At 40.3% G+C, this 24,173-nt stretch overlaps 1 protein-coding gene across 2 annotated transcripts in view; it reads right to left on the bottom strand.

The window, feature by feature from the left end:
- LOC124864070 (noelin-2-like) overlaps positions 1-24,173 on the bottom strand; it is a 59,586-nt gene that overhangs the window by 22,664 nt on the left and 12,749 nt on the right. The window contains exon 1 of one of the 2 annotated variants that reach the window (XM_047358693.1): positions 2,564-2,778. The exons of the other annotated variant lie outside the window; for it this stretch is intronic. Coding sequence (XP_047214649.1) covers positions 2,564-2,707 — 144 coding nt within the window. The 5' untranslated portion in view covers positions 2,708-2,778. Of the gene's footprint in view, positions 1-2,563; positions 2,779-24,173 lie in introns of those variants that run through there. 2 annotated transcript variants of the gene reach the window in all.

Raw genomic sequence — 24,173 nt, 5'->3', positions numbered from 1 at the left:
GACCCTTAAACGTCATAACTGCTTGTGCCACCCTGGACAGCAACAACTGCAATCAGCATTTGCAATGAATAGAAACAAGTCTTACACATTGTTGTGGAGGAATTTTGACTCACAAAGTTTTGGAGAATTTGTAGCGCATTTTAATTCAACAACATTGAAGAGTTTTCAAGCAGGTGCACTTTGGGTCAATGTCTTACTGCAAAACCCAAGTGTGCCTGAGCTGAAGGTTACAGAGCAGAATTCATGGTTCCAGCAATTATAACAACTTGTCCAGATTGTGTAGAAGCAAAGTAGCTCCAGATCATCACACCACCTCCACTATGATTGTGGTGGTGGTGAGAAGTGGGGGGACAAGCATTTATTCACAAAGGCCAGGCATGATTTGAAGAGTATTTTTTTCTTATCAAATGAAATTTTCTCTTATCAAATGTTTAAAAACATGGGTTTTGTATGACTAGTTAATCTTTTTCTGACATTTAAAGAAAACTAAAGAAATCTGTGGGATAAAAAAAATACTTTTGTCACAGCAATGTAGAGCATATGAGAATAATAGCTTTTATAAAGCCGAACACAACTCTGCAGCTCATCACACTAGTTTAGTGTAAGTGTTAAAGTTCTCATAAGTTCCCCCTCAATTCCAAACATGGGTTTGCACTATCCAGATGTGTACAAGCATCCAGGCTTAAGTTGTACTCAGTACCATTGCAGAAAGGCATACATGTACTCAGTCAGCTGTGTTCTTGAGTCAGGTGGTTCAAACACAGGCACAGCAAACAAGTGAAGCAGACTTTGAAAATAGCTCTTAGCAGGGACGATTCAAAAAGCAGTGAGCATGTGCGCCAGAGTGGGGAGTAGCCATATAACAGCCACTGACACGCCAGCACCAGAGCGTCACAAGAAAGCAGCCTGATTGTCTTTGATCGTAGCTCTAAACATTTTGTGAGTCACGCCTGCTTCTTAGATCATCCCTGGCAAATGTTTCATTAATAGTGATGGGATTTTGAAGCATGGCTTTAAATAAATATTTTATACGCTGCCATTGTGTATAAGGAGAGGATATTCCTGTCACTAAGCAAACATGTTTTCTATCACAACAGTATTTTAGAATGCAATTATTCCTCACAACATTAAACTCTCTTCTTGATTTTGATGAAACTTTGATTATTTGAACTTTATAGGAGCATTTTTATTCTGCCACTGGTTATGCATGGCAGAATCCTCCAAGCAAAGTATGCAATGATGACGATATATATGATAATTAATTTTGTTATGTGGTTTTTGAAATGCAAATGGTAAAGCTACACGTTCTGAGCCTTGATTGGAATGGGTTAAATGACTGGAAGGCCTGTATTATTTGCATTCGTCATAGAAAGTGTGCATAAAAAAAACCCACCTAAACTGATCGTTAGTCCAGCAAGATGCTGTGAGGAATGATGTGGGGTTAATAGGATTGTAAAAAATGTTAAGTATTTTGCTACAACTAAGAACAAATATGTCAGACATGGATTTTTGTTTACAAAGATAGAAGAAGGATGACAGATTTTTGGGATAAAACCTTTATGTCATGGTAGAATAAGGAAATATAAAAGTGGCAGATGGGTGTAATGAAAAAAAGAATCCTCATCAAACAGACGGACCTTTACCCTTAAGACACAAATGCCTCATCACAGAGACATAGATTACACATGAACATACTCTTCTACAAATGTGCACAAATGCCTCCATAGACATATATCCAGATGGTCATACACCTCTTGGGATGCTCAATTTCTGTCATTTCAACAGATCTGGGCATTTGCCTAATGGGTAAGCTGCCATAAAAACTCACCCAACATAGGAGAAAATGCATTCCTTAACTCCAGATGAGCCCTGAAAATATTGTAGTCATAAATAATCAAATTAAAACATTTGGACACAAATGAGAGAGTCCTGAGATAAGATCTTATTTTTAAACCCCCCTAATTACTAGATCACAGATTTGTTCAAAAGAAACAATTAACAAACAATGTAAAGGAAAAAGGCACATTCAGAGCTGTAGAATTGCCTTTGTAGAAAAGTTGTTGCCTCCCATTCGCTGAATATGAGATTCCTCTTTCCCACCCTGGAGCTGACTGACACACAGGATCAGCCTGAACATCACTCAGGAGAGCTCTCCAACTCCCATCAGCTCCACAAAACCATATGGTTTACTATATCTGTAATGGTAGCTTTCTTAATCTCTCACAAGCATAAACCCAGTTCAGCCTATTTGTACACCTCACGTCTCATATGTACATCCAAGAGCATCATATTTCTTTTGATACAGTAAACCTCGTTCAGTCGGACTCTTGGTCTATCTCCCATCTGTAACCTCCACCTCTGAAACCCTTCAGCAGTTTTCTTTAGTTAAACATAGAAGCGAATACTCCAGCTCAATTATAAGTTTTTATTACTTTTATCTTCTGCTGTGTCACTCTTTTATTTTTGTCATCTTCTCAATGTCATGCTTACGTTTCCAGAGCATGCTCAAACTAAAACAATGCATGCAAATAGAGCTGCATGAAGTAAATTAAGTCATACTCACACTAACAGTCCTTTCTGAAGTGCCCCCTCTGGAGACAGTTGTCCCATTGAGTCCCACTAGAGAAGGCAGAGTCTGAGACATCCAGTTGGTCACCATGGCCATAGTGCTAAGCACTGCCCCGATCTTGAGCATAGGAACAGTCATTTTTTCTTCCCGTGGTGCCCGGCACAAACGGCCTGACAGGCAGCACCGCCCTGCCCTGGCCTAGACCTCAGGTTCAGTCAACACCCCCTCCCACCCACACCCCCCTCTGCTGCAGATAGCCTGGGAACGGTAACAAGCCAGTCAGTCTCTGCTCAGGTTGAGCAGCAGTGAACCCCTCAAAATACGTTAAGCACAACTATGTATTTACACATCCCAGCTCATTCAAACGGATAAGGCAGGAGACCAGTCAGAGAAGAGCAGTTCACATCCAACACCATCACACTGAGAGCCTTTCCTCTCAGAGTGACTGCCTCAGCTTCCCTCCCACTTACACTCTCCACCCTCTCTCCTCCTCAACATGCAGGGCTGCGCATTGGCTGCCTCTCCATCTCATCCCCTCCCAATCAGCTATTGCTCTGTTTTTGCAATCTTTCCTTCCCTCTCTTTTTGTCTGACATTTGGCTGTTGTTTTATGACTCACATCTTGGTATATATATATATATATATATATATATGTGTGTGTGTGTGTGTGTGTGTGTGTAGACTGAAGTGAGACTGATTTCAGAACGCTGATATCTTCTCTATGCTATATGACATGTGGTTGCCCAGGGCATCTGAGTGCCATACTTTTCACAGTAGACTGTCCTCCAGTCTAATTACCCTGTCTGTGTGGAATAGAGTATACGGCGTGATAGATATGAAAGTTGGACATCTGGTTTGGCATGGTATTAAAAATGGGAGAGATCTAGGTGCTTCTGCCTACTGGTGCCACTGACAGCTCATCTATCATTTGTGCTTCATGACAGTCTAGAAGAGCCTGCAGCCGGCACAGTCACTGTCCATAATCATATTCTATCCATTCACTGTATTCACCTCCTCTGTTCTGTCATAAGAACATTACATAGCCCCATTCACACACAAGTCAATATTTTCACAGTATTAAAGTGTTCTGAAAGAAGATTGAATTACTATCAATCAAAAGGTATCAGATTAAAGTGTAAAACTCCCTTAAAGCTAAAAATATATGTTGTGGGGTTGTTCGGAATGATATATGCCCTCTATCTTGACTTTCAATTTACTTTTATATGACAAACACAAGCCAGCCTTGTTGTTTGTCACACAAGTCTGCTTTACAAGCAGTTTTTCAGTGCAGGTGCATTGGCACAGTTCAGGAACATCATACATCATATAACGTACTTAGTATATCGTAAATGGCACTTCTGGGACTGCTACCTACATTTTCCTTATATCAAGAAAGGAATCAGATTTGTTTTAAATGCTGCACTGATTTTGTGAATTTGAGGGGCAATGTCCCCAGATTAAGAAGAAAAATGGATACTATGTCTCAAGTATCTTCTCAGAGTCTTTTCTTAACTACAAATCTTAGTCAAATTTTACTGCCTAGACCTCAAAACATAATGATGGCAAAATGCTAACCAAGACAAAAGGAGCAAGTCAGCTTGTTGTCTCCCTTCCTTAAGTTCTGCTGACTTCACTTTGTCAGTCTTGGGCGGTCAAACAGTGCTGTTGTGTGACTAATATGGGTTCCTCTGTGTGGTGAATTGATATGAGGAAAGAGAGCTTTCTGAGCTTCAAGTGGAAACTCCAGCAAACCTGCTGGCTCCCTCTGTCTGTGCAGTTTCTATTTCTGCATCAATACTGGCCTCTGGTGGTTACGAACAGAATTGCAACAATAACTCCACATTTGAGATTACTGTCTGTTGTTAAGTAGGAAATAATTTCTTGAGAGAAATGTTGCACCTTACAAGAATACCATAGGAGAACTTAAAAGTAGACACTTTTTTAATTTCTACCAGAGGTTTAAGCCAGAGCAGAAGAGTATATAGTGCAAATCACAACAGAGCATCTGCTGATCTCTGCAGGTCCATAATAAAATACACAAATTCCTTAAGAATCGTTATCAGGACTGCAAAATTGTAGCATTTTGTCAGGATTTGTTAGATTAAACAGTTCTCTGTATACACTGAGATACAGTCCATTGAAAAAGCATTTAACAACTTGCAGATTTCTTATGTTCTTTGTTTTTTGTGTCACACTGTAATTTTTCAGACCATTAGACAAATTTTAATATCAGACCAAGATAACCTGATGAAATACAAAAAACAAAATATAATTATAATTCTTGTTAAATCAGGAATGATATAACCACATTTTTCACTTCAGTAACCCTAACCACACCTAGGTCTGATTACTATCTGACCTACAGATTCAAAAAGTTACTTAAATACAATCGGTCTGACCACAAAGAAGTAGCCTGAGGGATCTTAAAAAGTAAGCATTATATCCTGATCTAATAAAATTTCACAACAAAACATGCACATGTGCTTTTCTTTTCTCTGGCATAACATGAACTCAGCATTTCAGAAAAAGGTTATCAAAGAGTAAACCATAGTGGTGGTGTGATAGTCTTAGGATGCTTTTCTGTCTCAGAACCTGGACAATATGCCATAATTGATGGGACAATTAATGTTGTTGTCTACCAGAAAATGCAGAAGGAGAATGTTAAGGAATTAGTATGGGCCTAAAGCTCAGCTGCACTTATGCCATAATAATTCAATGCACACAAGGAAGTACAATGGCCGAAATAAAGAATAATGGTCTTGGAGTCGCTAGTCAATGTCTAGACTTAAATCTGATTGAGGTACAGTGGCAGGATTTTAAACGGGCTGTTCATACTTAAAAACCATCAACATTGGAGAATTAAAGCAAACCTGCAAAGAAGAGTTGGCCAAAATTCCTCCACAGCAATGTAAAAGACTTAAAGGCAGTTATCGCAAACAACAATCACTACAGAACAAGGGTGTCCCTGTCTATCCTAAAAAAACTCCTGAAGATCCAGCTCTTCAGAGAGCCTCTCCTACCTTAGCACCAAACCTGTACTTCCCTACCCCTTCCACTGCAATCTCTTTATGCACCTCCCTCTATGCTTGGACTCTGTTTCAACACTGTCACCTCTGACAGAGCCTTACTTCCTTCTAACAAGCTTATTGTTAGCTTTGATATTAACTGCACTGCTATATCCTCATTTGTAAGTCACTTTAGATGACAGCGTCTGCCTAATGCATAAACACAAACATAAACTTGAAAGCAGTTGTCGCCGCCAGCTGGTTATGAGACCCTTAAGGGTCTCATAACCAGCTATTAGACGTTAGGGGGCCATTAATTTTTCACATAGGACCAGATTGGTTCGGAAAGCTTTTTCTTTGATAAATAAGAACATCAAAAGTGGATTTTGTATTTACTTAGGTTATCTTCGTCTAATATTGAAATTCATGAGATAATCTGATAAAAAAACATAAGGGGAAATTGTTTTTCACTGCACTGTTTATATTTAAATATACATTTAAAGTGTGTGTGTGTGTGTGTGTGTGTGTATGTATGTAACAGTGAGAAAGATATACAACCTGTCACTGAGTTTAGTTTACTTCTCAATATAATTTTCCTTAACACACCATCTAAAAAGACTGTAGTAATAGTTGTTTACTTTCATTGGGTGGCAGCAAAGATTTACATATGGATGAAAACTTCCTTAAACACTGACCGAGGGAAAACACTTTGAATGATCATTATTGATCCATCATAGATAAAAAGACATTTCACAGTGATAAAACTTGTGTTTACAACAGTTATTTTACAGCATTTGAACAACATAAAGAAATGCGTGGACTGAGATCCTTATACACTTTACTATCACATGCTATAAACTCAAAAGAGGATTTTTATGTCTTTGTGGAATAGAATGCAGAAATACAGCAAGATTGCACATCATTGTATTCAGTTTTTCTGAATGTCGTGTTTATACATTTAACTCTTTTTTTGTTGTTGTTGTTTTTTTAAAGCAGAGACAGAACAGAGACAGGACAGCTATTGTTGAGGCCATTTGGGAAATAATTTCTGTTTTGCATTCCTATATAAAAGGAATAATGTTCCTCTTGAATACATAACTTTAAAATTTTATTTTTATAGTAATACAGAATCCTAAAACAGTAATCTGTTCTTCATATTAAAAAATAACTTTGGATATGAATTGGAACAGATTTGTCCTGTAAAGTACCTTGAGTTGACATTTGTGAATTAGTGCTGCATACATAAACCGGACTGAATTAATCATCAATTTTCAGATGATTTGCTGCATAAGCAGAACAGCTTTTACAACTATTTAGCTAAAAGTTTTCATAGTAAGTCAGAATAAACCAAATTAGAAAGTAAATTATTCCTCTAACAAGCTGGATGCATATATTCAGACTTTAAAACAGACAGAAAAATAATTATTATTGAAAATTACTAATATTTACAACAAAATAGTACAAGAGGAAAGAAAAACGGCTGTTTGTTATAAACAATGAGAATTACTTCTTCATTCTTATTTTTCATCGTGAGGACTGCTTTTCCTGTCTAGAGCTGCTAGACTGTTTCAAATTTCCTTCACAGAGTGCAGGTCAGATGCCTTCTCCTCCACACTGACGGACAAAAGAAAGGATGAGCATAATGACAGAATGATGAGGGCAATCTGTTATAACTATAACTCAAGAAATTCAAGGCTCTGCCCATCGACCGACTAATCACTGAATTTGCTGGCAGAACACACTATCATTAGGTATCATTCATAGAAGGAGCTAGTCATTTAACCTGAATTCATTTAATGCGTTTGGATTAATCTTTCTGGCCAATCTATTCTTCAGAATTTCCACTTTAATAATTGGCCATCTTAATTTGCTCTGCAACATTGTAGGGTCTATATGAACCATTCTTTTTTGTTTTGTTCTCCTTAATTATTTTGTTTTGCATTTACGTTCCCTTTCTCCTTCTGTATCAGTTTTTTTCACATGGTCCATGAGGCAATGCGAATAAAATGTCATCTGCATTTTGCGTCCTTTCAATTAGCATGTTTGATTTTTTTTGACCCATATACTTTTATTTATAATTTACTTTTGCAGATGCATGCTTGTGCTTGGCTTTGCATCGCATATAATATTACAAACAACTTCATACTTCTACAGGGGTTGGACAATGAAACTGAAACACCTGGTTTTAGACCACAATAATTTATTAGTATGGTGTAGGGCCTCCTTTTGCGGCCAATACAGCGTCAATTCGTCTTGGGAATGACATATACAAGTCCTGCACAGTGGTCAGAGGGATTTTAAGCCATTCTTCTTGCAGGATAGTGGCCAGGTCACTATGTGATACTGGTGGAGGAAACGTTTCCTGATTCGCTCCTCCAAAACACCCCAAAGTGGCTCAATAATATTTAGATCTGGTGACTGTGCAGGCCATGGGAGATGTTCAACTTCACTTTCATGTTCATCAAATCAATCTTTCACCAGTCTTGCTGTGTGTATTGGTGCATTGTCATCCTAATACACAGCACCGCCTTCAGGATGCAATGTTTGAACCATTGGATGCACGTGGTCCTCAAGAATGGTTTGGTAGTCCTTGGCAGTGACGCGCCCATCTAGCATAAGTATTGGGCCAAGGGAATGCCATAATATGGCAGCCCAAACCATCACTGATCCACCCCCATGCTTCACTCTGGGCATGCAACAGTCTGGGTGATACGCTTCTTTGGGGCTTCTCCACACCGTAACTCTCCCGGATGTGGGGAAAACAGTAAAAGATGGACTCATCAGAGAACAATACATGTTTCACATTGTCCACACCCCGAGATTTGCGCTCCTTGCACCATTGAAACCAACGTTTGGCATTGACATGAGTGACCAAAGGTTTGGCTATAGCAGCCCGGCCGTGTATATTGACCCTGTGGAGCTCCCGACGGACAGTTCTGGTGGAAACAGGAGAGTTGAGGTGCACATTTCACCTCATGCTCTTTCAGCGCATGAAAACAAAGAAAGCTGGAGGACCTGATAACGTCTCCCCATCATGCCTGAAAGCCTGCACAAATCAACTCGCTCCGATCTTCACAAGGATATTACTCTGGCCCTGGCTTTTCTCCACTGGCTCCCAGTGTATTTTAGAGTTCATTTTAAAATCAACTGGCTCCGATCTTCACAAGGATCTTCAACAAGTCACTGGAGAAATGTGAGGTCCCCTCCTGCCTCAAACGATCCACCATCATCCCGGTTCCCAAGAAACCCACCATCGTAGGATAAAATGACTACAGGCCTGTAGCCCTGACGTCTGTGGTCATGAAATCCTTTGAGCGGCTGGTGTTGAAGCACCTGAAAGACATCACAGTCCCTGCTGGACCCCTTGAAATTTGCTTACCGAGCAAACAGGTCGGCAGATGATGCTGTTAACTTAGGTCTACACTTCATCCTGCAACACCTCGACCACCCAGGGACGTACGCCAGGATCCTGTTTGTAGACTTCAGCTCGGCCTTCAACACCATCATACCAGACATCCTCCACCAGAAGCTCACCCAGCTCAACGTCCCAGCCTCCACCTGTCAGTGGATCAACAGCTTCCTGATGGACCGACAGCAGCAGGTGAGAAGGGGAGCATCTTCTCCCGATCCAGATCAATAAGTACTGGTGCCCCCCAGGGGTGTGTTCTATCCCCACTCCTCTTCTCTCTGTACACAAATGACTCCTTAAGTTTGCAGACGACACCACTGTCATTGGACTGATCCAGGACGGTGATGAGTCTGCATACAGACAGCAGGTGGATCGGCTGGTACACTGGTGCAGTCAGAACTACCTTGAACTGAACCCACTCAAGACTGTGGAAATGGTGGTGGACTTTCGGAGAACACCACCACCATACACCCCCCTCACCATCCTCAACAACACTGTATCGGCCGTGGACCACTTCAGGTTCTTAGGAACCACCATCTCTGAGGACCTGAGATGGTCTTCACACATAGACACTGTTTGAAAGAAGGCCCAGCAGAGACTGTACTTCCTGAGGCAACTCAAGAAGTTCAACCTTCCACAGGAGCTGCTGGTCATCTTCTACACTGCCATCATTCAGTCTGTCCTGTCTTCAACCATCTCAGTGTGGTTTGGCTCATCCACAAAACAGGACAGGTCCAGACTGCAACGAATAATCAGGACTGCAGAGAGAATAATCAGGGCTGACCTTCCCTCCATCCAGGACTTATACAGGTCTAGGGTCAGGAAAAGAGCTGCCAAAATCTCTGCCGACCCCACACACCCTGCACATAAACTGTTTAGAGTTTTACCTTCAGGCCGCCGCTACAGAGCACTGTTCACTAAAACCAGCCGCCACAGAGACAGTTTCTTCCCCCAGGCTGTTTCTCTGTTGAACATTCAATAGAGTACAAAACAACAGCATACAGATGTTGCAAATGCACCTTTTTATTAGATATGTGTATATTGTACATTGTAAATATGTACAGGTCCTTCTCAAAATATTAGCATATTGTGATAAAGTTCATTATTTTCCACAATGTCATGATGAAAATTTAACATTTATATATTTTAGATTCATTGCACACTAACTGAAATAGTTTGGGTCTTTTATTGTCCTAATACGGATGATTGTGGCATACAGCTCATGAAAACCCAAAATTCCTATCTCACAAAATTAGCATATTTCATCCGACCAATAAAAGAAAAGTGTTTTTAATATAAAAAACGTCAACCTTCAAATAATCATGTACAGTTATGCACTCAATACTTGGTCGGGAATCCTTTGGCAGAAATGACTGCTTCAATGCGGCGTGGCAAGGAGGCAATCAGCCTGTGGCACTGCTGAGGTCTTATGGAGGCCCAGGATGCTTCGATAGCGGCCTTTAGCTCATCCAGAGTGTTGGGTCTTGAGTCTCTCAACGTTCTCTTCACAATATCCCACAGATTCTCTATGGGGTTCAGGTCAGGAGAGTTGGCAGGCCAATTGAGCACAGTGATACCATGGTCAGTAAACCATTTACCAGTGGTTTTGGCACTGTGAGCAGGTGCCAGGTCGTGCTGAAAAATGAAATCTTCATCTCCATAAAGCTTTTCAGCAGATGGAAGCATGAAGTGCTCCAAAATCTCCTGATAGCTAGCTGCATTGACCCTGCCCTTGATAAAACACAGTGGACCAACACCAGCAGCTGACACGGCACCCCAGACCATCACTGACTGTGGGTACTTGACACTGGACTTCTGGCATTTTGGCATTTCCTTCTCCCCAGTCTTCCTCCAGACTCTGGCACCTTGATTTCCGAATGACATGCAGAATTTGCTTTCATCCGAAAAAAGTACTTTGGACCACTGAGCAACAGTCCAGTGCTGCTTCTCTGTAGCCCAGGTCAGGCGCTTCTGCCGCTGTTTCTGGTTCAAAAGTGGGTTGACCTGGGGAATGCGGCACCTGTAGCCCATTTCCTGCACACGCCTGTGCACGGTGGCTCTGGATGTTTCTACTCCAGACTCAGTCCACTGCTTCCGCAGGTCCCCCAAGGTCTGGAATCGGCCCTTCTCCACAATCTTCCTCAGGGTCCGGTCACCTCTTCTCGTTGTGCAGCGTTTTCTGCCACACTTTTTCCTTCCCACAGACTTCCCACTGAGGTGCCTTGATACAGCACTCTGGGAACAGCCTATTCGTTCAGAAATTTCTTTCTGTGTCTTACCCTCTTGCTTGAGGGTGTCAATAGTGGCCTTCTGGACAGCAGTCAGGTCGGCAGTCTTACCCATGATTGGAGTTTTGAGTGATGAACCAGGCTGGGAGTTTTAAAGGCCTCAGGAATCTTTTGCAGGTGTTTAGAGTTAACTCGTTGATTCAGATGATTAGGTTCATAGCTCGTTTAGAGACCCTTTTAATGATATGCTAATTTTCTGAGATAGGAATTTTGGGTTTTCATGAGCTGTATGCCAAAATCATCCGTATTAAGACAATAAAAGACCTGAAATATTTCAGTTAGTGTGCAATGAATCTAAAATATATGAATGTTAAATTTTCATCATGACATTATGGAAAATAATGAACTTTATCACAATATGCTAATATTTTGAGAAGGACCTGTATATTCTGTAATGCAAAAAGAGAACAAAAGAGCAAAGTTTACCGGAGGCAAATTCCTTGTTTGTATGTACGAACTTGGCAATAAAGCTGATTCTGATTCTGATTTAATTCTGCCGTGATTTGGGCAGCCGTGGTTTTGTGTTTTTTGGATACAATCTGGGTTAGCACCTGAACATCCCTTTCAGACAGCTTCCTCTTGCGTCCACAGTTAATCCTGTTGGATGTGGTTCATCCTTCTTGGTGGTATGCTGACATTACCCTGGATACCGTGGCTCTTGATACATCACAAAGACTTGCTGTCTTGGTCACAGATGCGCCAGCAAGACGTGCACCAACAATTTGTCCTCTTTTGAACTCTGGTATGTCACCCATTATGTTGTGTGCATTTCAATATTTTGAGCAAAACTGTGCTCTTACCCTGCTAATTGAACCTTCCCACTCTGCTCTTACTGGTGCAATGTGCAATCAATGAAGACTGGCTACCAGGCTGGTCCAATTTAGCCATGAAACTTCCCACACTAAAATGAAAGGTGTTTCAGTTTCATTGTCCAACCCCTGTGTGTAAGGCAGCTGTTTAGTGCTTCAACCTTCCACAGGCATTATTGTGCTTCACTATAAGCATCTAAAAATGTCTGATTTGCTCATTTCCTGAGGTATGCTCTATAAAGGGCATTTTTAATCAGTTCAAATAGTGAAAATGCCCACCAACCACATAAAAGGCAGCATTTGCGCACACCCATGGATGGCAGTAGAGCACCACAGAGCCTCGAGGCCATAGGAACAAGCTCTGGGTGAGAAAACAATACTGGGAAGCAGATAATACCAAGCACTCCACATTGTCACTGCGCACAAAGGCACAACCGTCTACAAATTTAAAGTTATAATACAGGAGCAAATTACACCTCAGCTAATAACACCAGTGAGTTGTACACTGATGTTATTATAATAGAGGCAGCAAAGACAAAAATCATGTAGTGTTTCAGTGCAGAAAAAAGCTGCACGGCCTGATAAGTGCATGAAGATCAAGATCATCTTAAACATAGTGTGACTTCATTTCCATGGCAACTATTTAAATGGCATAAATAAACTGCATTTTGGGTTCAGGTCAGAAGACAATGGTGCTTTCAGCATTGAGTGTTGAATCTATGACTGGCTCCAATGGACCTTAGATTGAGGAAACTCATTTGAGCCAGTAAGGCCACAGGAGGGCTATAATGTACAGTCAAATCAATGATGCATAAATAAAGAAGAGGGAACACACACTATGCAATTACCATAAATGAGGTATGTTGTTCAAATTTGACATTGTGAATGTGGCTTGCAGATTAGATACTAAAATCTGATTAAAGAATATTACAATCGGTTTTATGATAGAAATGTTTAAAAAATATGTGACATTTACCTGCATGTGTTTGTGTGTGCATCAATACTTGGAAAAACATTGTTTTCTCTCTCTCCACAGAGCTGTGAAATGTCTACAGCAGTCTCTAATGGTGGTTACCACAGTCTTGTATGAATGACCTGGGTTGGGCTCTGCTATACATGTCATGGTGCCTTGATCAATATGAAATAAAAGGGATTGGAATTCTACAGTTTGAAACCAGCAGGGCGTATCTGCTTTTGGAGCCTTTCACAGGCAAAAATGTGTCCTTCCTGTTAGAAAAAAGCTGTGCAGGAATCAATTCTTAAGAATGTGTTAACTATAATGACTAAAGCACACATATTGTACCTTTGGCAAATCTATACTTTGCAGTCTTAAGAACCCATGATAAACACAAAATGACACATTCATATCATACCATAACTGCAGATACATCTCTTTTGTCATTTTGTAAAATGTTCAAATCCAGTTTTCTACACCCACCCCTTGATTGCTCCGTTGTTTACAATCTCATCAGCCCATGACAACTTAACAGTATTATTTGTGGCATATTTTGTATGACAAACTGCACATGTTAAAATCTCAGATAGCTCAATCAGACATCAAGCAAGGCACCACATCCTGCCTCAGGTTCGCCAAAGAAAAACCCTGATCAAAGCAATACAACGGATCTACATGCACCAATCAGCTGCCATGTGTTCTGCAGGACAGCATGGCTTCACATTCTACCCCCTTTTCATGCAGAGACACCAGCTAAATACATCTCACTGCAGCCCTTCTTGAGGCAAATATGCATGGCTAAATTACCATCACAATGTGAGTTAAAGGCATGGAGAGATGCATTTGGCTTCACACACATAATTCACATACATAATTACCATAATCCTTTTCTGTCTCCATGATGACCTGAAAAATGTCACTGATTTCTGTACATAAAAAATAAGCCAGTGCCACTTTCTGACCTTATGTTCCCACCCAGCTAATCACGGGTTCTCTTTATTATACAGTGAAAGCTTTTTCTGTAGATGGAATAATTACTGACAGAGAAAAGGTATGTAAAGCTCAAAGAAAGATTTCTAATTTCTTTCAAATGCCCTTCACTGAATTTGGGGTGCTGGTCAGTACTATTTAGAGCGTGTTTTTTTTTTTTTTATCAAGATCCTAGCTTGATTATTCACTATTCTGGCGACATCATTAATATTATCACCGGCGCTTCGGTCTCAGACAGTGCAGTCAATAAATACACCTAATTGAGGCAGAAGGCAACAATTTACAAGGTAGGAAGCTGAGAGCAGTTCAAAAATGACTCTACTGTTATTTAAACGCCTGATTATTGCTTTCAAACTGTTTTGTTACTGTAATACCAACTACCTGTGCAATTACAAATAGATTGTTGATCTAATATGCCACATACTCTGTTTATTCCAAAATGATGAAAAAAACTCATTGTTGTCAAATGTTTCAGTTACGGCATAGGTTTGACTTTGATCGGCTGATCACAGTGGCAGGTCACACAGGAAAAACAAGTAAAAAAATAACAGTAGTTAGAAGAGATGATTCTGAAAGAGACTGTGATGTTCATGAGAGGCAGAGAGATAGACAGCGAGGGCATCTAAAAATAGCATGAACGTTGTATTTGAAACTCCCCGAGGTGATGAGTTTACATCTTGTCTGTTTTCTGCCATGTCTGCAACAGCAAAACTAACAGGAGCAGAGAGGAGTGGTGAGATCCTGCCAATTACAGTCTGCTGAATGAAGGGTTTGCAGCATAATGCTATTTGCTGCAAATGGTCAGGGGAAACAATTACAAGAAGCCATCAGCTACAAGCCGAACATTAGTAATGAAGAAGAACCAGCCTACAGTGTCCAGCCTCGTCGTTGAAGCTCACACTGTAACCTCCATTTGCATCCTCTGTCTCCAGGTCATTAATGCTCAGAGAAGCAGGAACATTTAATAAGGGAGACATTATTAGTGCAACACAAGCACAGTGTGCAGTGGAAAGAAATCCCAAAACAGCCCCTAACTGAATATTATATTTGCAGCCAAATGGAGTTGTGGGCAAAATTGTTAACAGAAACTTAGATAAACAAATGAGCATGTCATTGTGTGCTTTTCTTGGGTTTTGTAATATTTGTTAAAAAGGAAAGATTATTTGTACAAATAAACAGTGTTATCCTGTTTTTTTCTGCATTTTCTCCCCACAACCCACTGATTCAAGCACCATAATCCGCCACGTCTATGTCAAAAATGAGGAGCCACTGATCCATTCTCTCATTACGAAAGCAAACAGAGAGAAATGTATTAACAAACTGGAGAAAATTGGCATAGAGAGGGTAAATGAGAAGTTCATATGAACGTTGGCTGAGTCAGCCGAGTGTGAGATGAGAAGTGTTCTGAGTGAGAAAGTGGTAGTAGGAGGCAGATCGAGCGGCTGTCATGGTAAAGTGTGGACCTCAGAGTCTTGTTTTACATTAATGGGGGTTGCACTGGACAATGAAAAGGGATTTGTTACAGACAAAAGTAGCATTAAGTAGGTGCAGAGTATAAACTGGCATGCATTAATCTTTATTCAATTCTTCCTGAAAAATATAGAAAAGATTGTTGTGTTTCAAAACGTGGACTTCAAACGTTACGATGGCAATCCTGTCCTGCTCAGTTAACACTACACACATCACACAGCTTAATGATGATGTTTGGGACTACATGGATCTGAGGGCAGACACAATATCAGAAAGGTCATTCCTCATATTAATATTCCATTCAGCAAAGGGAAGGATGAAGCATTTTTCACCTTTCATAGGCACATCTTTGTATACTCGTTGTATTTCAGATTTCCACACAGCTGTTTTTTCCTCAAGGGAAAGTGTTGCTGGCTATTGCCTTGCCTTTCACAAAACATTTCAACAATTTATATTAAAACATTCAACCAATAAGATAATATTTAGAATAAATACTGTGTAACAATGAGCATTAGAGGTTTCAATGATTCTGGAAACTTTCAGAAAACCACAAAGTTTTTTTAAAAACACATGCAATGTGCAGTTAACAACAATTGTGTTGATTGAAACAAGGAAATACTGTGAATCTTGGAGTGTTAACTACCATGTCATAAATATGTTATATTGGTTTCTCTTTGGCAATAGGAAAAAATCCCAGAAGATTTGGAATGATACCTAAACTTCGATTTTAATGGTCTTGGTTTGGACTGTTTGGATAAGGTCCGGAAAGATTTAGGGTTTGCAGCAGATATTGTTCTATAACGTACTGAGGAGGAAGATGTGCCTGACAAGTAAGAAGTGATCTTTTCTAAAGGATCTCGCAACAACTTATTGCAAGCTACTACTCTCATTGGGAAGAGTAAGAATTGAAAGCTGGGAAGGAGAGGGCCAGTAGCCAAGGGCAATAAGGTTTAAAGAGAGAGAGCAATCACGAATACCTACTCATCACTTTAGCTGAAACATGTTGATCTGACGCTCTTATACCAGTGTTTGATCCCATAGGAGAGTTTCACCTAATTCTAGCAAAGACTTCTTGTTATCTTGTTATGCAACATGGCAGAGACATATAAATATGTAATTCTTCATCTTCAAGCAGATAGTCAATAAACAAGTGCAGATTCAAGTCGTCATAACAGCAGGTTTTTATGAGAGCATGACGTCTTGCTTAGTAGACAACCCCCCCCCCACTTCCCTTTCACGTTGTGTCTGTCAACACTTGTCCTTTATTCCTGCTGCTTCCAGTGTCTCCGTCGGCCGAGCGACCGGATACACATGCCATTGTTTTGTCACGGCCGTATTGATTAAGTGATGTAGAGCTAATTAAAGGCAATCTGCAAGGAGTGTCGCTGCCAGTGAGTGGAACAAAATCAGTGACGGAGTGATGGGCCCCTAATAATTATTCTCCTTTTGCTTCAGATAGGGCAGATAATTTCCCTGCAGGCGCAGATGTGAAGCTCTTCCTTAGTATTTCTCCCCTTTTATCCCTTCCTGCAATCTCCAGTTTTCATTTCCACAAACTCTACACCACTTCTTCCTTCCTCTGTCTCTCTCCCACGCACTCCCGGATATGCTGTCATCTTCAGCCACTCCAACAACCACTAATTTGAACCCAGTTCATATCCTCTTGCTTTATACTGTCAATGCCCACCTACACTGATCGTCACAGTGAGTTACGTTCATAGCATGTCAGCACGGTGTCTGTTACATCCTGGACTGTGTTGATGTGCGGCTAAATAAGTTCAAATATATATGGTACATATTTCCATAGCTAAGTAATACATTCAAACCCTTTTACGTTCAAAGCTGCATTTCATCCTTAACATAGAGTAGTATTACCTTTTTAGCTGTAAAATGATGTAACATTGCACACTTCATTTATTTAATATTGAAAAAATTTGTTCCAACACACAGATGCATTTGAACTAAATTACACTAATTTCAAGAAGCGATGTTAACTCCAGTAGTACACATGTGAATTGTAGACACTGGAATCCCAACATGAGGGAAATAGGCAAAATAGTATCATTAAAGCTGGAGTTTCTTCCACTGGAACTTCCTGCTGTCTCCCTGTCCTACATGTAGAGTCTCTATCAAAGGACCTCTCTACCTTGTTCACCGTGGTGCTGCAGAGAGCTGCTTTGCCAGCCTGCTTGATATGCAGCAGTGTCTGATGGCTGCTGGGCTCCCACACCTCCCTGACTGGAGCCTTTAAGCCTTGGCGAAGTCAGTGAGAGCCTCCCTTATCAATGGGCCTACTGAGTGGCTATGACAGTGCCACGTGGAAAACACCATCTATTAAGCGGCTCCTCTAGCCTTCTGCATCCGTGTCTACTGTGATGCTTTACTCTCTTTCTTTATTGCTCTAAATCAAAGGCAAGCACTTGGGTTTAATTTCAGCACAGGAGGAGACACTACCACCTCTGCTTATTGAAAGCCGATTTTTTTGTGGAAGAAATCTGACAAAGGACATAGATGGAAGAAAATTGGTTTATAGAAGAAAATGTAGTAGTGGGGTGCGGTGCTAGTGGTGTAGGGGTTAAGCACGCAACCCATATATAGAGGCTGCAGTCCTCAAAGCGGCCGTCCCGGGTTGGAGTCCCGGACCCGGAGACCTTTGCCAAATGCCATCCCCTCTCACTGCCCCTATTTCCTGTCTGCCTACTGTTGGAAAAATTGATAAATAAAGGCCTCTAGTGCTGCAAAAAAATATAAAACAAATGTATTAGTGAAAGTTCATCTTTCATGCTTTCATCTTTCATTTTTATCATGCCCTCATTCTTGCAAGAGTGTTAGCCAGACGTTTACATACACTCACCATGGACAGGAATTGCATAATAATTTGGGGCTTAACGTGATGCATTAGAACCATTCTTTTTCTATAGCCTGAAATGATGATACAACACACAACCTCAATGTTTTTTTAAACAAAAAATGTGTGTGGAAGTTTTAATCAACTGTGGATTTTCTCTAAATAAAATGGTTTCAAAATGGTGCCTACAAGCTCACATATGTGCATACATCTCAACTTATAATTGATTGAATGTTGTATCCATCAACAAGGTCCTGGCATAAGTTTGGCTGGATATTGGCCCTTTCTTCTGGTCTCCTGGCACACAGTGGCTTTTAAGAATAGTTCATACATTTTCAACAAGGTTGAGGTCATGGTCATTCCAGAAGCTGGATACTAGCCTGCTTTATCCATTACAACTGTTTTTGATTTTGTTTTGGGATTTATTGTCCTGTTGGAAAATTATAACTGTCTGATCCAAACATTATCCCTGAGATGAAAGGAAACTAGCTCCAAAAACAACGCAGGGAACCAAAGCTAAACCCTGACATCATCTGGACACTGTTGCAACTGGACACTGTTGCAACTGTCCACAGTAAAGACAATTTAACATCAACATGGAACCAAAACAATAGGTCCCTGCTCCAAAATCATCAACTTCAAGTATGACTGCAATTTGTATGTACAAGCCAAATGTCTGCTGGAAAAAAGATGTATGGTCATAGGTATTTAACCACAATGACAAGTATAATTGGTTAAGTCAAGGTTTTCAAACCTTAGAACACTATACCAACTGTCAACAATGGTGTTGGTACTCTGAAGAAAATCCAGAATAAATTCAAACTTGTGCACCCAATATTGTTTTTAGAATTCAATAAAGTTGTAAAGTTGTACCACCCTGAAAAATATGAGTCAAATATATCATAAAATCACCAAATTAAGGTGACATTCATGCCCATGATGAGAGTATGTAACATTTGGCCGGAATTGTAAATCATTTCACTCACTACTGAATTTAAACACTGCACAGTGTTTAAATTCTGTGGTTATACAAGGTATTACACAGTGTGTATTACCTTGTATAACCACTTGCTGTTTGGTACTGCGACTGAGACAGTGGAAACTCCATCCATGTCTGGTGTTAGCAAAACCATATTGCACCTTAACGTGTTTCATCTGATAAAGGTGGAGAGACGTGAAGAGTCGTTCGTGCAGCAGCTTGCCCAATGTGCTTTGTCTCATGAAAGCTTTTGTATCAGAGCAGGAAGAGAAGCTGTAGGCATAACAGCGGTGTTTATATTCCAATCTTCTACACAGAAACCCACATCACCAGACTCATAAAAGATTCATCAAGCACGGGAAAGCAAGGTCATACAAAAAACTGGTCCGGAGGTGCATCCACAATGCAAAGAACTCTGTCACACACACAGAAAATGAATACCAGGTTTGTCTAATAGTTGCAGCAAATAGTGTAACAAGGGTTGTTGACAGTGCTCAATGTCTGGTCAGCAGAAGATCAAGCATGTCTGTGCACAAATTTTCCTCTTCCACTCCTACCATATCTATAATGGGCTCAGCTATGCTTGTTAGAATTGATCCCATACATTGTTTGGTTCTTTGTGTGCAGCAGTTCCAATTGCTGACATGTTTGCGAACTACACAGTACAGAAGACAAAGAAAATGCGTGTGTAAGACAAAGCGTGTGTGTGTGTATGTGTGTATGTGTGTGTGTGTGTGTGTGTGTGTGTGTTCTGGGTGTTGTCAGAGAAATGTCACTCTTGCTTAGAGTCAAAGACATAAACCTCTGGGAGTCCTGTACCCTGCAGCACAAGCTCACAGAAGGAGAATGAGAAAGTCGGAGGAGAGAATGTGATATAGGGATGATATTCATTCCACCAGCCAATCTGATTGCTCTATACAGTCTTGACAACAAGCATACAAATAATCTACTATGCATTAAATATGCACTGAAATGTTTAAAAAACAAATTGGGTATTTGACAACTTTTGACAAATACACGAATGGAGAACTACACTTTTGACAAATACACTTGGAGAAATATTATTGGTGCATGTGAAAAAATGATCATCAGTCCCAAAGTGGACAGCTGGCTTCTGCTTAGCTGCCATGTTAACAATGCTTGTACAAATGAGAATCTCTAACAATCATGTTTTGTACTCAGTCCCAAAGGACCTCAAAGACCTTTCTAATGGCAATTACCAGCTGTCCTGGAGTCAGTGAGCTCACTTGATGGGAACGCCAACAGTCATTTTAGGACAGTAGGCTGCTGGCTTTTCATCAAGACAGAAAACAGCAACAGAGGTCATTTGGAGACCACACAAGCCTGCAGCATGATATTGGCCAGTGTGTGGGTTAGAATGAGTAAGTGGCCTTTTAAAGGATGAGCTAAATAATCCAAGTACCAGACACTGGGTGATGCTGAAAATTTGCATTCCAAAACAACTGCTGAATTATTTGAAAAGCATGCACAGTGCTGTTTTATATCTGTCCGTCCATCAGTATTTCATATAGTTTTTTTATTTTCTTAAACTTTTAAATTCCTCTAAATTGCTTGTGTGTGTGGAGAGTCCCCTCTCTGTGGTCTGCAGCCGAACCAGCGCCTGTGTGTGCTTGTCTTTAGGTCAGCCGAGTTCAGCTCCAGTCTTTGGCTGACTCTGTCTGTGCTGCTATTTCAAACAACAAACATGGTGGATAAAGTGTCTAATTATTTCCTAATGAGTCGGGTTCTAAAAGTGGAGATTATTGCAACTCTGTCCATTTGAGAACCTTGGCCTCAGAATTAGAGGAGCTGACTCTCATAAAAAATGGACGTACCAAACGTTTTAATGCTTTAGTTTGCCATCTGGCTCACCATCTTAACTTTTTTAAGAGAAATAAAAGGGGAAAGGGTAGATCTGAATGAAAAACTGAGAAAATCATGCCCATCCACTGCACCTTAAAAACGTTTGAGAGCATGTTACAGAAATCCTTCAAGAAAAAGCTGCCACCATTATTTTCACTGTACTCATGTGTTATCCTCCTACTCAGAAAGGTAAGTGCAAAGAGGTGCAATGCTTAAGCATGAATCTTCATAAACATTTGTAGCACACCTAGCCACAACACCTTCAACATATCGCAATAGCCCAGAGTTAATCTGTGTTGTATTGGAATAGACAGATATGGCTCTGGAACAATTAATCCAATCTCACATTCATGAAGGGCGGAACACAGTGGAGCGTACTTGACTCTGCGCACGTCTGTGCGTACTCGAGGCGGACTCGATGATCACCAGAAATGTAGAAAACAGGTACGCCAGAGTATGAAACCTCAAACATACACACTGTTCAAAGCACGCCCAACTATCCCTTATGCTGTTTCCTACCCATGAACTGCCATTTCGTATCTTTATAAAATCCATTTATTGACCAATACCATATCACTTTATTTCTTTTGCTAGTTAAGTATTTTGATGAAGTGTTTAAATTTCTCCAATAAATTAATATAATTATTTGCTATTATATTGTCCCTCCAGCGAGCTCATTCTAGTGAGGTGTGCCCCGAAATTATTCAAATGGAAGTGTCCAGGATGCACCCTAATCAGGGATGCCTTATATCACTAAGGTCAATGAAAAGTGTGGGATGCAGTGGTTTAAACCCTGGGACCACTGGACTCTAGAGCATGAAATGTGTTCTCTGTGACTAATCACACCTCTTTATCTGCCAAAACAAAGGACAAATCTGGGTTTGACAGTAGCCAGGAGAGTGGCACTTGCCTGACTGCATTGTGTCAAGTATAAAGTTTGGTGCAGAGGGGATTATGATGTAGGGCTGTTTTTCAGGAGTTGGGCTTGGCGACTTCAGACCTATTGGACGATCTTATGTTACCAGCTGTGTGCTAAAAGCCTGTGCCCTTCCTTCTTGTTCCAACATGACTACGCATCAGCACTAAAAGGAAGGTCCAGATAGAAGAAGAACCTGACTGGCCTGTACAGATACCATCATGGCATGCTCATATCAGTCCAGTAAGAAAGATAAACAAACTTAGCAAGGAAAGTGATAAAAGCAGAATTTTGTTTTAATTTTGATCAAACTACAAACATCTTGCACGGATACATAATCCATGTATGATCATTCATGTTAACCTCTTGCTTCACAATTAATATGACATTTACCTTAAAGTAAATTAGGTTAACACAATGTTCTCATTTTGTTCTCATATCACAGATATGTCCCCGTTATTTAGTTTCCAGCATTTTTAGAGGGCTATTTGTTCCTTAAAAACGCACACAAATATACAAGCACCTCTCAAGATGCAGCAGCGGGCAACATGAAAGCACATCAAACATTAAAGAGGAGGGAGCGAACAGTGAACAGCACAAAGGCTCAGTAGCTCTCTGTGCTGCAGCCTCTTTCTTAAGCAGCTACTCTAAAACAAATCTTCACTACTGTGGTTTACTCACACAACGGGGTGTCATTACCGTGCATTTGTACAAGCTCTACTCTAATCTGCCATGACACTGGCACATACGATTCAATCTCTCCAAGCAGCAGAGAATCAAAGATAATGCAACCTCATTATCTAAGGCTGATTGTGAAGCGGCACCTTTGTATAATGATGGGGAGTGCATGAAGGTGGATGGATGCATTGTGTCTCATCTCCCCCTACCTCTTCACTTACTCGCCCACATACTGTAGTGTTTGATGATTGTTACAGAATGAGATGTAACAGAATAAAGAATATTTGAGCATGTATGTGGAATGACCAGATTAAGATACATGACATTTACAATGATATTACACATTATTGCTTAATATTTGTAAACTGTTGCTCTAAATAAAAAAAAAAAACTGTAATTTCAGTCATGGAAAATAAACAAATTTGTTGTGAACATACAGAATGTGCAATGTTCTTCTGCTAAAAATGCTTCATTGGGACAGTTTGACCTTCTGTTTGCATGGGGTAGTGTTTATAATTTACACAAGTGCTGGCATTGTACAACATAGCAAGGTGATTTTAGGAATTGTGTTCGTGGCTCTCAACAGCATATTTACAACCATGGTCATGCAGATTTTCATTTGTCTAATTCTCTGAGTAAAGGTAACCATGCTGATTGACAGACCACACTCTGTTCAATCTTCTGCCTTATTGTCTTCCCTCTTGGTAAACATAGATTCACATTATCAAACTACGAAGTCTCCATTTCACCATTTGGCTCACTGACAATTGCAGCAGAATGAGCATAATTTTCCCAGTCTTTAACTTGCAGTGATTGTTAGATTGCTGTGTAATGGGCTTTTGGCACGGTAATGTCAGAAATTTATCTCAAGTGGTTTGATCTCGCTCGTGAATGAGGTAAGATTACTATTTAAATTGTGCTTATTCTCTCTCATTGGGACTGGCACCAGGGGAAGAAATTTTATGGCCAAAGGGTCGCAGCAGTGGACAGTTCAAACCTGTGTCAAATGGACGTTTGCCTTTTTGTCTTGCATGACCAAATGTCTCCCCTAATTTCATTTCTGAATGTGCAGATTTATATCACTTATCAAGTTTGTAAAAGCACATATACACTGCTGCCAACACAGTTGTAATAAAATATTGTTTTGGCTCTCCTCATGAAGTGACTGTGACAATGTGATTTGTTCTTAAAGAATAAATCGTGTGTTTCTCAAAACGTTATTGATCAGTCTCTTCCGAACACTACACAGTGAAAATTAAACCACAGAAAAAAAGAGAAATGTCTCTGAAAACAGTCAGAGAGTCCAACGTTACAAACAGTAGGTGTAGAAACGTCCCACATAAAGGAAAACCAATTCAGTCACTTTCTAAACTTTTGTTAGGAGGCATGAGGAG

This window comes from Girardinichthys multiradiatus, chromosome Y (assembly GCF_021462225.1).
Source record: "Girardinichthys multiradiatus isolate DD_20200921_A chromosome Y, DD_fGirMul_XY1, whole genome shotgun sequence".
Classification (NCBI taxonomy): domain Eukaryota; kingdom Metazoa; phylum Chordata; class Actinopteri; order Cyprinodontiformes; family Goodeidae; genus Girardinichthys; species Girardinichthys multiradiatus.
Note: the sequence above shows the minus strand (reverse complement) of the source record. Positions and strands in the feature narration are given on the sequence as shown.